Source organism: Pongo abelii, chromosome 16, assembly GCF_028885655.2.
Source record: "Pongo abelii isolate AG06213 chromosome 16, NHGRI_mPonAbe1-v2.0_pri, whole genome shotgun sequence".
Lineage (NCBI taxonomy): Eukaryota > Metazoa > Chordata > Mammalia > Primates > Hominidae > Pongo > Pongo abelii.
Window position 1 is genome coordinate 24,315,867 of NC_072001.2, and position 13,079 is coordinate 24,328,945.

A 13,079-nucleotide genomic window follows, 5' to 3' on the forward strand; every position below is an offset into this window, starting at 1 on the left:
CTGTAGTGAAATCATTTCCTTCTCTGCATATGAAGCATGTATGTGTCGCACACTGTTCAAGGTGCTGAAAATCAGACTCTTCTCAAGGAGCCCATGAGCAATCAAGGGAGATGGATGGGTGAGCCACTGATTATCATGTGACAAGTGGGGTAATAGAGATATGACTAAAATGCTATCCAAACAAGAAGAAAGGAATTATTCATAACATATGGAGTGCTGGGGAACGAGTTCTAAAATGAAGCTGGCCGGGCATGATGGCTCACAATTCTACTGCCTGACCTCAGGTGATCCACCCACCTCGGGCTCCCAAAGTGCTGGGATTACAGGTGTGAGCCACCGCACCCAGCCCAAAAGCTTTGTGTTTTTACAGATATTAACCATCTTTCCTGTTTTTTAAAAAAAAGCTTAATAATAATGTAGGAGAATAAGAGAAACATTTTTCCAAAAAAGGAATCATTTTGATTATTTTATCTTATTGGAATGTTGGATAATATAGTCTGCTTCATTAATCATCAAGCATGCTATGGATTTCCCACTTTTATAGGATCTGTATCTCAGTTCAGGTAATACTGGTAATTTTTGTACAGTATTTGAAGATGAAAGGTATAGGCCAAAATCATAGACCTTGCATAGAAGCTGGTTGATGAAGACAGCTCTGGAGGAACACATAGATACACACAGAGAGACACACACATATATATAAAGTGTACACACATATGTTTTTTAAAGTCTTAAAGGTTTTAAAGCAAAAGCCAGGCCCTCCCCTCTCTCAGAGTGGGTGGGGACAGTGGTTGCATGGGCAGCTTTCCTAATGAACCACAGGTCCCTCTGGACACACTGCTGGCTGGCCACGCCCCCTTTCCACTTCATCTTTCTCATTGACCAATGGGCTTGGAGCATTAAGGCCACACCCCTATTCCGCATTCTACTGTGGCCCTGGTTACGCCTCCTCTGGCTCAGTTACGCAGCTGCCTGCTAGGTGACTGGAGGTGTTGATCGGTGCTCGCTGGGATTTCGCTGACGTGGCCCCAACCCCGCCTCCCTCCCCACCCCACAATGGCAGAAGAAACTCGACAGAGCAAATTAGCTGCAGCCAAGAAAAAGGTAAAGACGTACCAGGTCATGACTCCCCAACTCAGCCACAGATCCCCTCTGACGACAAGACCGCTGCCAGAGTCCATACTACTCCTGAGGCACACTGGACTTTGCCCCCCAACCCCAGCCCTTCTGGGCTCCCCTACAAAAGTCTTGTCAGTCAGCCCTGCCCCTTCAGCAAACAGCTCAGTCCCTGCCCTCGCCAGTCACCCCAGGGTGACTTTGGACGGGTGACTCCTGGGGCTCCCCACTCCATTACTGGGCCCTCACCTCTTGCCACCCCAAGTTGGACCTCCCTGGGCTCTTTGGGCTCACGTCTCCAAGGACCTGGGCCCCCCAGGCCCCGCCCTCACCGCTTGTCCCTGGGTGACTTTGGGCTGGTGACTCCTGGGGCTCCCTGCTGCAGACTCTGCCCTCCCCTCCTGCTGCCTCAAGGTCGACCTCCCTGGGCTCTTTGTGCTGGCATCTCCAAGGACCTGGGTCACAACCCTGTGTTTCCCTCCCGCATCGTGGAGCGGCGACTCAGACATCGCGCTGATGTGGTCCCTCCCCCGCACTAGGAGGAGTGGAATGTAGTGATGTCACAGTCTGCCTACTAACTGTCATTACTGCAAGACTGGCCTTGGTCTTATGACCCAGTCCCCTAAACGTTGTCACACCGTTTCTGGTTCTTCTGGTCACAGCAGAAATTTCCAGCTGGAAGGGGAATGGAGACTATGGGACCCAGGAGCAAGAGGTTTCAGGCTGCCTGACTCCCTTAAAAGACATTGACAGTGGGAAAAGCCTACCTTCCCCCGTGAGCTCAAAACGTTGACAGTATCTCTGGGTGGCGACGGGAGAATGGCTTTGGTTTGGTTTTCTCCCAGGCTTCTACTTTCCAGAGAGATTTTAACATTTTTTTCTGAGTTCTCCACCTCATATTCTAATTCTCCATGGTTCTGGGACCAGACTGCCCTTCAGTCAGTGGTCTCTGAAGTGAGATTTGCTCATCTTCTGTGGAATAGATCTTGGGAAACTGAACTTGACAGCTTGAATCTTCCTCATATTATCTCAACCTTGGGTACTTTGAGTACCACAGGATAAATGTGGGACACCTTTCTGAAGCATCAGTTTCCTCTGATTCTCTTGAGATCAAGAGAAAAAACATGAATGTACTTAGGGATGGCAGTCCCATAGGTTTCTAAGAGTATACCAGACCTCTCTCTGAAATGAGGCTTGGTTTGTCCTCTTTCTGATAAATTCCCAGATTTCACTAAAAGGCTGCCTTCTGCCATGAGGACACATTGATATAAAAGTTTGGGAGGTACTGGGGCACTTCTTCCCACTAACAGACGTGTGAGGATGTACAACTCTAAACCACATGACATACAGCTCCTGCCTACTTAATGTATACTTTTCTACCTCTGCCTCTGGGTTTAGTCCCTGGCAGCTGCTGATTCTTGGCAAAACCCCAGAGCTTAGAGTCAGAAGACTGAGCTTCCAAGTTCCAGTATCACCTTTTTCTTTTTCTTTTTTCTTTTTTCTAGCCATGATATCAATCCCTCTCAGTCCCTAAATGATTGTGACACCTTATAGAGTTGTTGGTGTCATTAAATCAGATGGTATATAAGAGTCTTTTATAAAAATTATAAAGGAGGATGTGGCTGTAGGGGCTGATGTTTCTCATGAGTATTACTGCTCTTCTTTCCCACAGTTAAAAGAATATTGGCAGAGAAACAGCCCTGGTGTTCCAGCAGCAGCGAAGAGGAACAGGAAAGCAAATGGCAGTAGCCCTGAGACAGCCACTTCTGGTGGTTGCCACTCATCTGAGGCTGTGAGTCTCGCCTGGACAGGCTCCTGGGGACAGGGGGCCCAAGGGGCAGTAGAGGGCAGTTGTTAAGACTGTGGATGGACTGTTGGGTAGTGCTTAAGGATTCTGGATTTGGTCGGGCACGGTGGCTCACGCCTGTAATCCCAACACTTTGGGAGACCAAGGCAGGTGGATCCCAAGGTCAGGAGATCGAGACCATCCAGACTAACACGGTGAAAGCCCGTCTCTACTAAAAAATACCAAAAAATAAGCCAGGCGTGGTGGCGGGCGCCTGTAGTCCCAGCTTCTGCGGAGTCTGAGGGAGGAGAATGGCGTGAACCTAGGAGGCAGAGCTTGCAGTGAGCCGAGATCACGCCACTGCACTCCAGCCTGGAAGACAGAGACTCCGTTTCAAAAAAGAAAAGAATTCTGGGTTTGAATCCTGCCTCTCCGTCTGCTAGGGACATGATTTATGGCAAGTTGCTTGAGCTCTTTGGGCCTCTCTTTTCACATCTGTATAATAGAGGTGGTATTGTTGGACTTGTATTTGTGCAGTTTAAATGAGATTTATAATTGTTGATTTTATGTTAATCCCTAGTACATGGCCTGCTGTCAACACCCAGGACACCCAGGATATGGTCTTTGCTGTTTGAGTTTCCTCATCCCCAGTCTCAAGGGGAAGCCAGGACAATGAGAACAGTCACTTGCCATCAGGAGTCACTGAAAGGGCCCCAGGATGGGATGGTGGGGAGATAAGAACCATGAGAGAAGTTAGCATAAAGGAGTTATGGGACAAAGGGTCCAAGACAGGCAGAAAAGAAAATGTTGCCAGTTGATGGGGAAGAAAGAAAGTCGGAGGGCTCAGACAATGATTGGGACAGAACATCTCCGTGTGCACTCTCATGTCTTGTAGTCAGCAACAGGTATCCACGGGGAGGGCCCTACATCATCTGCTACCCTGAAGGATCTGGAGGTAGGAGGCTCTGGGTGGAGGTGCAGTGACCCCGCAGGCCAGCCCTCCAACCTCCTCCCACCGCGGGGACTGGGTGCCCCTCTGCCAGCTGAGACAGCGCACACACACCCCAGCCCTAATGATTGTTCTCTCTACCTCTCCCCCAACTCCTCCTCCACCTCCTCCTCTCTGCATGCGCCTCAGAGCCCACGCCAAGAACAAGCAGCAGTCCTGGACTCGAGGTCCGTAAAAATCAGTCGACTGAATAACACCATCAAATCTTTGGTAAGAGTCCAGTGGGGTCCCCTGTTTCCACGCTGCCAATCCTAGGCTCCAGTTTCCCCTTGGGGCCCTGAAGAAGGGGGCTGGGGGCCCCTGGCACCAAGGGCAGATAGGGAGCTGGGGCACCCAGGACTCACCTGGAGGGACCCCAGGGCATGCAGCATGGCTCTTCTTTTGCTGCCCTCTTTGCCGACTCTCTCCTCTCCAGACGTCCCTACTCGAGTCCTTACTATACATGCCCTGGCATTGTTGCCTCTTGGGGAAGTGCTGGCCTGACTGGTTGTCAGGGGCCCTGTATTTCTGCCATGACTCAGTCCCTAATTTGATCTTTGATTCTGGACAAGCCACCTCTCCTTTTTGGGCTCATGTTTCCAGAGGAGGTAGTGAGTATCAAAGGTCTCTGTTAGCTCTGAGAGTCTGAGATTTAAAGGCCCCCTAGAATGGAAACCTCAGGGCCAAGGGCTCCTGTCTGTCCTTTTCATCCTATATCTGCTGTGAAGAACCGTACCTGGCCCGTATGTGCTCAGTAAATGTTTACTGAATGAACGCACTTTTCTAAATCACAAGCTGGCAGCAGGGGGAGCTTTTCTCAAACTCCATCTCTAGAGGTTTATGTTACTGTCTTCTCTAGAGATTCCTGATTCATACTTTGAGTTCTGTGGCTGTGGCTGAAAACCAACAAAGACCCAAATCCTCTGTCCTTGGGAGCTTAGGAACAGTTCCTGTTCCCATTGGGTCTGAGAACTTTGCCTTTATAATCCATTCCTGGCCCCTGCCTACCGCTTCCTGTCTGGGGAATAGAGTTGAGGGGGCCACCCTCCATCACCTTAATTTGACTCTCCCCACAGAAACAACAGAAGAAACAAGTGGAACATCAGCTGGAAGAAGTAACGTGATTTCTTTGTGTGCTCATGACGTGACTGCTGGGTTTGGGGGACACTCAGATGTAGAGGCCCCAGTCTCGTCTCGCCTACTCCCAGCCTGGGGAAGAAGGCTCACTCCTCAGATTCCACCCCATCCCCACAGGGCCCCTGATAACCTGGTCCCATGGGTGGGTCTGTCCTGGGGCATTGGTGGCATTCTGGGGGCGTGTCTCTTGCTGTGCCATCTCTGCCTCTCCCTGGTAAGAGCTCTGTCTTCCTCGTCTTATAGGAAAAGGAAGCAAACAGTGAGAAACAGAAAGCCCAAAGGGAGCTAGAGGTGAGCGGAGGGTGTGAAGTTTCCTCCTGTCCTCCGGAGAGTGTTTCTTTCCATTTCAGCACTTGCTTGGCTTTTCTCCCAAAGGTTCAAATCCAGAGATTGAACATAGAGAACAAGAAACTAAATACGGACCTGTATCGCACGAAACGTTCTCTCAGATACTTTGAAGGTGAGAATCTGGGCACCCTGTCATCCTTCAACCTGGCACTTTGACAGGTCTGTAGGGGGAGTCCTTTGAGCACCATCTCAACTCTGTCATTACAGAAGAGTCCAGGGATCTGGCCGGCCGCCTGCAACGTTCATCACAGCGTACAGGAGAGTTAGAGCGGGCTCTCTGTGCTGTCGCCGCCACGCAGAAGAAGCCAGATGGGGTGAGTCCAACCACCTGCGCTGTCCCCTGGGAGCCCGGCTTCACAGATGGAGGAGTGAGCCTAAAGGTCCCTTCTGCAGGATGGAGTGTCCTGCCCAGAAGGCAGCATGGCCATTTCTCACTGCTTTTGTGTATGGTTGTTAGAGGCAGCCTGAGGCTGAGTCAGCTGCTGTGGGTGAGTTGGGGGGCACGGTGGGGAGCGAGCACTGGATGCAGAGCTTGGAGGCCAAGTGGCTGTCCTGCCCTTACCTGGCCGTGGTCTTGGCCAAGTCCTAGGTGGGGTGTGGGGTATTGGGTACTTATACTGTGAAGGTACAGAAGGGTACCTTTAGTATGTTACCTTTTCTGTAGAGAGAGGAAACGTGTGTGTGTGTGTGTGTGTGTGTGTACACACTATGATAATATACATAAAACATGTCTGCAAGTGTCCATAAACAACTCAGAAGAGAGCAACGGGGTGGCTAGGAGATACTTCCCTTTTATACCTTCTGAGTTTTGGACTATGTGAATGTATCATCCTTTCAAAAAGTGAATAAAAGATTAATTTTTCCCTTCCTGACTCTGCCCCCACCCCAAGCAAGAAAAATGGGCTTAGAGAATCTGATAGACCTGGGTGTTCAAATCCTAGCTCTGCCTAAGTGATCTTAGGCAAGCACTTAACCTCAAATACTCCATGTTTTTTCATCTACCCAAGAGAGGTAATCATAGTAACTGTCTCCCATGGTGGTTGCGAGGATTCAATGGGATTGCTAGCGAGGTACCTGCTGAAGCTCTCCATAAAGGTTCCAACAGTGATAGTCATAACAATAGCAATATTATCTGACCTCTCTCCTCGTCCCTTCCAACTTCACTGAGTTTTTTTCAAAACCAGACCACGGGCTTGGAAATGCCTTGGTCTTTACTGGCCAAGCTGTATATTGGGTTTAGCCCTAGCCCTTTTAAGGGGCACTGTGTGGAATGGCCCAGGCTCCCCAGATCGAAACTTCTCACTCTTCACCATCCAGTTCTCGAGCCGCAGTAAAGCACTTATGAAGATGCAGTTAGAGCAGTCCATAAGGGAGCAGATACTGCTGAAACGACACGTGACACAGGTGAGGTTTTGCAGAGGGAGGGATGTGGAAGGAAGATGACCCCAAGTGGCCAGGAGCAGGTGAGGACCAGTGACAGCCTTTCCTAACTTCTGTGCCCATTCTTGCAGTTGAAGGAGTCACTTAAAGAAGTCCAGCTGGAGAGAGATCAATATGCACTACAAATAAAAGGAGAGAGGGCCCAGTGGCAGCAGAGGATGAGGAAAATGTCGCAGGAGGTGAGATCTGACCCTTCAGCCTCCCGCCCCCCCAACAACTTAGATAGGTCACTGGATCTTTCTGGGCATCTTTAAAATGGGAATAGTGCAGCCAGAGGTGGTCCTGGGTCTGGGCTTTGTGGAGGTGGGGGCAGAGAGGGAGATGGGAGCCTGTCCAGCCACCAGCCCCTCTCTCCAGGGCCCTTTCCCCCTGTGCTTTGGGCAGGTTTGCACATTGAAGGAGGCGAAGAAGCATGATACGCATCGGGTAGAAGAGCTGGAGAGGAGTTTGTCCAAACTCAAAAACCAGACGGGTAAGATGTGACTGGCATGACCTGGCAGCAGGACTGGCATCAGAGGGCTGTGGGGGTGGCTTAGAATGCCCCAGGAAGGTGGGTGGATGGCAGGGCTTTGAGGCAGAGGGAAAGAGGTCTGTGCCAGGAGACAAGTCTTGTCATCTCCATGAGCCTCAGTGTCCTAATGAGCAAAGAGGGCCCATTGTCAGCCACCCACAGTGCTCTCTATCTGAAAGTGGTTTGGAAGATTGGCTACCATCCGGGTGCGAGGAATCATTAGCAGTGAGGCCAAGTTTGGGGGGCCTGAGAGGAGCTGTGCGCCAAGAGGAGGGTGTTTTGTTGTTTTTTGTTTTTTTGTTTTGAGAATCCAGAGGCCCTTATGGTCTGCTTCCTTTCTCAGCTGAACCACTGCTCCCGGATCCCCCAGCAGTGCCCTCTGAGGTGGAGCTGCAAGACCTGAGGAAGGAGCTGGAGAGAGTGGCAGGAGAGCTCCAGGCTCAGGTGGAAAACAATCGGCGCATCAATCTCCTGAACCGTGGGCAAAAGGAGAGGCTTCGCGAGCAGGAGGAGAGGCTTCAGGAGCAGCAGGAGAGGCTTCAGGAACAGGAGAAGAGGCTTCAGCAGCTGGCCGAGCCACAGAGTGACTACAAGGAGCTGGTGGGTTGCCTCACCTGGGGAGCCTGCCCTCCTCCCTAGCCCTCCAGGCCTTTGTTTCCCCACCTGCAAAATGGGGCAGTGCAGCCCTCACATGAAATATTACCTTCAAAGGCACCCGTGAGCCAGAGCTTTGCTCTGGTGGCTGTGGGAGAGAGGAGAGTATTTTTCTAACCTGCCTCCACCCTTCCCGGTGCCATGGGAGGCAGACACCAAGTTCTGGGGTCTCCAGCTGCAGAACTTGCTTCTCTCTGTCCAGAAGAACGAGGACAAGAGCGCCCTGCAGTGGGAGCAGCAAGTAAAGGAGCTGCAGGAGAAGCTGGGCCAGGTGACGGAGACGGTCACCTCAGCCCAGAAGGAGCCAGAGGCAGCAGCCCCAGCCTCGGGGGCTGGGGGCGAGTCTGTGAGTGGGGAGACCCTCCGGGCCCTGCGGGAAGTCATGGAGAAGCTGGAGGTGAGTGAGTCCTAGCATGGGCCAAGAAGGGCAGGGGTGAGGCAGGTCGCTGCTGAGATGTGACCCCATAATTTTGGCTCCAGAGCGGCCTTATGGACCTCCTGGAGGAGAAGGCGGACCTGAGGGAACATGTGGAGAAACTGGAAGTTCGATTCATCCAGTACTGGAGAGAGAGATGCCATCAGTGAGTGGGAGACCAGGGCACGGCAGGGGGAGCTGCAGGGCTGTGGGAGGGGCCCCAGCGTCTGAGCCCTTTCCTCCCGCAGGAAAGTGCATCGCCTTCTAACAGAGCCAGGGGGCAGTGCCAAAGACGCAGCACCTGGAGGAGGACATCATCAGGCTGGCCCAGGACAAGGAGGAGGGGAAGGTAGGGTGTGCAACATCCCTGTGGGGGTAGGGGTGGGGGTGCGGGTGGGGGTGGGCATGAGGGTGAGTGCCAGCAGCGGCCTGACAGCTGAGCACCCCTCCCTTCAGGTGAAGCTGCTGGAGCTGCAGGAGATGGTGTTGCGGCTTGTGCCAACTATAACGAGGGGCACGGCAAATTCCTGGCCGCTGCCCGGAACCCTGCTGCTGAACCCGGTCCAGGAGCCCCAGCCCCCCAGGAGCTTGGGGCTGCCGACATGCATGGTGGTGAGTAGAGCCCCCAGGTGGGGTGAGCAGGCAGGAGCATGGGGGGCTATCACTCCACTCAGATCCCCGCCTCCCTCTCTCCAAAGATCTTTGTGAGGTGAGCCTCACCAACAGCGTGGAGCCTGCACAAGGAGAAGCCAGGGAGGGTTCTTCCCAGGACAACCCTACTGCACAGCCAATCGTGCAGCTCCTTGGTGAGATGCAGGACCACCAAGAGCACCCAGGCTTGGGCAGAAACCCCTGTGTGCCATGCTTTTGCTGGGCTTGGCTGCCCAGAGGAAGGAGATAAATACCACCATCATCAAAGAGCTGCTCAAGACATTGTTAAAAATGAAACAAAGTTACGGGGTTAATCTCCTACACAATTCATGTACTTCATTTGAATGTTACAGCCACTCATGATTATTTGTGTTTCTAATTTATAGTTTAAGTTTATTTGTAGAAAATTAAAGGAGAGTGGGTCTCTGTGGCTCTCACTGATGTTCACTCTGGCATCCTTTAGCATTTTTCTTTTTAAATTTCATAATTGTAGGGCATTAGCATGCATATTGAGTTTGCCCTTACATGGTGGGAGTTCAAACACACAAAGACCCAGTCGTCGCACAAAACTCTTCTCGCTGGTTTGAAATAGGCTCCCATGCTTTTTTAATGTTATTGCAGTGTGCATATTCATTATAGAATTCAGATAAAATTTGCTTATGTTCTGCTATTATGTTTGATCTCATCTTAATCACAGTGAGCTCTTCAAGAGCTCAATATGTGCTTTGCCCTCAAGTGTGCACTCTTTATTACTTTGTAATATGCCACTATGAGTACTGACATTTAGAGCTGTTTAAAGGCTGAGAACTGCAAACAGCCTTTCCTTCATTTTCTGTGTATTGGTGATGGGAGTAATAACCTTTTGGGGGAGCTTTTTAAATCTCACAGAAGAGGAAAGTGGCCTGCTCTGGCAGGTATGTGCAGGATAAAGTGTGTTTCATTTGTTCTGGTGCCAAGAATGAGCACTGTACTGTGGCAGTTCCCTTAGGATTTGTATATGCTCTGGGCTCGTGAAGATATTGCATCGTGAGCTGCAGCAGTTGTACTCTTTTCCAATGACCTAACAAGGGCTTATTTCTGAGGAATGAAAGGCTCCCATCATTGGCTGTGGATGTGGAAAACCTTTCCTAGCTTAGAGCATTTGTATCTATAATACATTTTAAAGTCAGAGTTCATGTTACCTGTTTTAATCACATGACTTCCTGTCCCAGTTCACAAAAGGGCGCTGGTTGGCATTCTTCTTAATGTATTTAGTAAAGATCATAAGAAATCCTTTAAGAGTTTAAATGTCCCTGGAACAGGCATACAGGCTCTGGTCAAGAATGAATTAGAGTGAAGGAAAGCTGTGTGACACCTGGCATTCCTCTCTGTTCATGGAGCTTCTTTGAGGCTTGAAGATTGATGTTACCATCTAGACGTCTCTGGCTAATACCTATTCTTCAACCACCTTGGTTACTCTGACATAGGAATTTACTTCTTTTCCTTGAGTGGAAAACACTTTAATAACAAACATTATTATAAACTAATAAATGTGAGAGTACTTAGTTGAAACAAAAAGGAATTTTAGTAGACAGTGTTATGTTATCTTTGAAAATCAAGGAGAAGTTTATGCAACTTAAAATGTTTACACACTGTGGTGCAATCTACCATTTGTGAATGTCAGTGTATTATCAGGAAACGTGTTTATACAATCGCAGAGTTGTAGTTCCTCACAAACTTCTTTATGAAGAGTGAAATATGTTTTTGTACCTCTCAGTTTCAGTCAGGGACATATTTTGTGCAATATTTATGTGATTGTGCCTATGAGTGATGAATGAACGCATTTCAGTCATACATTGCCTAAATCATAACTTGATGATGCTTGGGAAAGAATCAACAGTTAAAACTTCATGAAGTTCTAATGTCTGTGTTCCAAAACACATCACATTATTAGGTTGTAGGGAGAGATGTATGTGTGCTCCCTGGGGTGGGGATTTTCTACTCACTAGACCATCTCCATTTTTAGCACTTGGCATCCTCATGATCCTTTTATAAATATGAGATGAACAGGAGAGCAGCAATATGATTTTGCCAATGGAATAACAGATTTGCTGGCATTCAATGAAAGAGGGCACATATTGGGTCCTTGTGACTTCAACTGACTCTTCCAAATTGTATGAATTTATCAATATATTAGATAAACCCAGTTTCAGAATGATAAAGAAAAAATATTAGACCAAATAATGTGGCTAATTAACAGTGGTATGATTTCTAGCCCGTGGGTTTAAAACTGTATCTTAAAGAGTCATTTTAAAATAATATAAATATTTAAAAATGTAACTGCTATCTTTATGTTATGAAATAAGTTAAAATATTTTAAAATATGAATACTGTAGTTTAAAAGAAAGAAATGGTGGGAAGGAAAAGTAGAGAAAGAAATGCCAATTCCAGTCCAAAGCTTTATTTGCCAAGTTTTCTTAGAAGGAATTTTACCAATGTATGAGTTCTTGTTAACAGAATGTGTAACGGAAATACTGAAAACTTTTGCCTAAAGTGGCATTATTGACTGCTGGCATGATGCTACTGTAATGTAATAAATTATTAAATTGTTGCAAAGTGCTGTTTTTGCCTTAAAATTTTATTTTGTGTGTCTTGAAAACTATAGTATTAAAGGTATTGATACTGTGCAAATACTGGGCATGCTTGGCATGAGATAATCTGTTTCATTTTCACGAAATTGTAGTATAACTATGCAAGTGTTTATTAAAAGAACACAAAATAAAAAAGGTATGGGATTTAAAAGTTATGGGGTGAAAAAGTTATCAGATAAAAATTGTAAAAATGTGGCAAAAAAGTAGAAAAAAGCTTTCTGAAAAGTTACCAAAAAAAAGTTATGAAAAAGAAGTTATGGAATTAAAAAAAAAAAAGTCATGGGAAAAAGCAGACCACTGTCAGCAAAGCCTGGAGAAGTGGGGCTGGAGTCTCACTGCCACCATGTCCCTACCACCCCTTCCGAGTCACCCCTTTACAATTAGGGTAGCAAGACAAGACCTCTGTCTAATGGGGAAAGACAAACAGACCCTTTGCCACCTTGATCAGGGCTGAGTCCTTAAATTTCTGGATGGTGATGATTGTTATTTAAGAGCCAGAGGCTGGTGGAGGTGGTTTGTTTGGAGGAGGCCTGATGGCCCCCTTACTCTCACCATAGCAACTTTTCCCTCGGAGGGCTCCCTTCTTATTCAGAGAGGCAGGACAGTGGGGCTGTGGACCAGGCGAGGGCACCGGCTGCTGGGGTGGCCCCCCTTCCCCGGTGTACATATTGTGTCTGTGTAAGGTTTTGTATATTCCAGAGGGTAGGGCCACCCCTGTATCATACCTAGTGGACGTTGGAGCTGGCACATGGGGAGGAGGTTCTAATAAATATTTGTGGCTGGGAAACTTATTTATTGCTAGCAAAGGACAGAGGAAGGAGGCGGGGATGGGGTCGTGGCTCCCTGGTCATGCGACTCCTGTTTATTTTGCTTTTTATTTTGGAATAAACAGATTTAGCCATACTGCCCGGCCTGGTGTGTTCCCATTTCCCTCACTGGGTCCTGGAGTTTGTGCCACCAAATGAGGAGCCCTAGAGTGTCTTGAGTATGTCCAGCTAGGCTGTTAGGGACCTTCCAGGTGTGTTACCTGTATGCTGCCTAGTGGCACCTGGGGGATTCCATGGGGACTGCCATGTCACCTATGGGGCACAGTCCAGCCCTGACAGCCAACAGGCTCAGAAGCCTGATGTAGCGGTGGCTGGGAAGACAGGTACCAGCACCTAAGGGCACTGACTTCCACCCATCCAAGGCGTCTTCCCTTCCGTCCCCTTGCCTCCCTCCCCTGTCTGCACCTGATGGCCTGTTCTGTCTGTCCCTCCAGAGTGCTGGGCTGCCCCGCAGGCTCCCTTCAGGCTGAGTTCGTGGCCCTGCCCCCTGGTGGCCAGAGCCGGCTTCACAGGACAAGAGCCAGCTAAGTTCCAGGGGCTTTCCAGGAAGTGTCCCTTGGAAAGGCTATGGCCTTT

General features: G+C 49.0%; 1 protein-coding gene across 8 annotated transcripts; it reads left to right on the forward strand.

Moving 5' to 3' along the window:
• Window positions 1-938: 938 nt before the first annotated feature.
• Window positions 939-11,645, forward strand: LOC112131820 (golgin subfamily A member 8B-like). Of its 8 annotated transcripts, none has more exons than XM_054545837.2 (16): window positions 939-1,104; window positions 2,789-2,908; window positions 4,041-4,121; window positions 4,967-5,005; window positions 5,271-5,318; window positions 5,403-5,487; window positions 5,583-5,689; window positions 6,693-6,779; window positions 6,887-6,994; window positions 7,200-7,287; window positions 7,670-7,926; window positions 8,156-8,377; window positions 8,461-8,561; window positions 8,644-8,744; window positions 8,852-9,007; window positions 9,070-11,645. In XM_054545837.2, the coding sequence occupies exons 1-16, from the start codon at window positions 1,057-1,059 to the stop codon at window positions 9,294-9,296; spliced, it is 1,875 nt and encodes a 624-aa protein (XP_054401812.2). In that variant the 5' UTR covers window positions 939-1,056; the 3' UTR covers window positions 9,297-11,645. The 8 variants fall into 8 exon arrangements, with proteins under 8 accessions (XP_054401812.2, XP_054401813.2, XP_054401815.2 ...); XM_054545838.2 differs by having other exon boundaries at window positions 9,094-11,645; XM_054545840.2 differs by having other exon boundaries at window positions 8,852-9,004; window positions 9,094-11,645.
• The last annotated feature ends 1,434 nt before the right edge of the window (window positions 11,646-13,079 follow it).

Excerpts from the sequence above, each read along its gene's own strand:
- LOC112131820 (XM_054545837.2), top strand. The coding sequence starts at position 1,057 with ATGGCAGAAGAAACTCGACAGAGCAAATTAGCTGCAGCCAAGAAAAAG. Across the intron at positions 8,378-8,460 it reads AAGTCATGGAGAAGCTGGAG|AGCGGCCTTATGGACCTCCT; the intron begins GTGAGTGAGTCC and ends TTTTGGCTCCAG. Across the intron at positions 8,562-8,643 it reads TGGAGAGAGAGATGCCATCA|GAAAGTGCATCGCCTTCTAA; the intron begins GTGAGTGGGAGA and ends TTCCTCCCGCAG.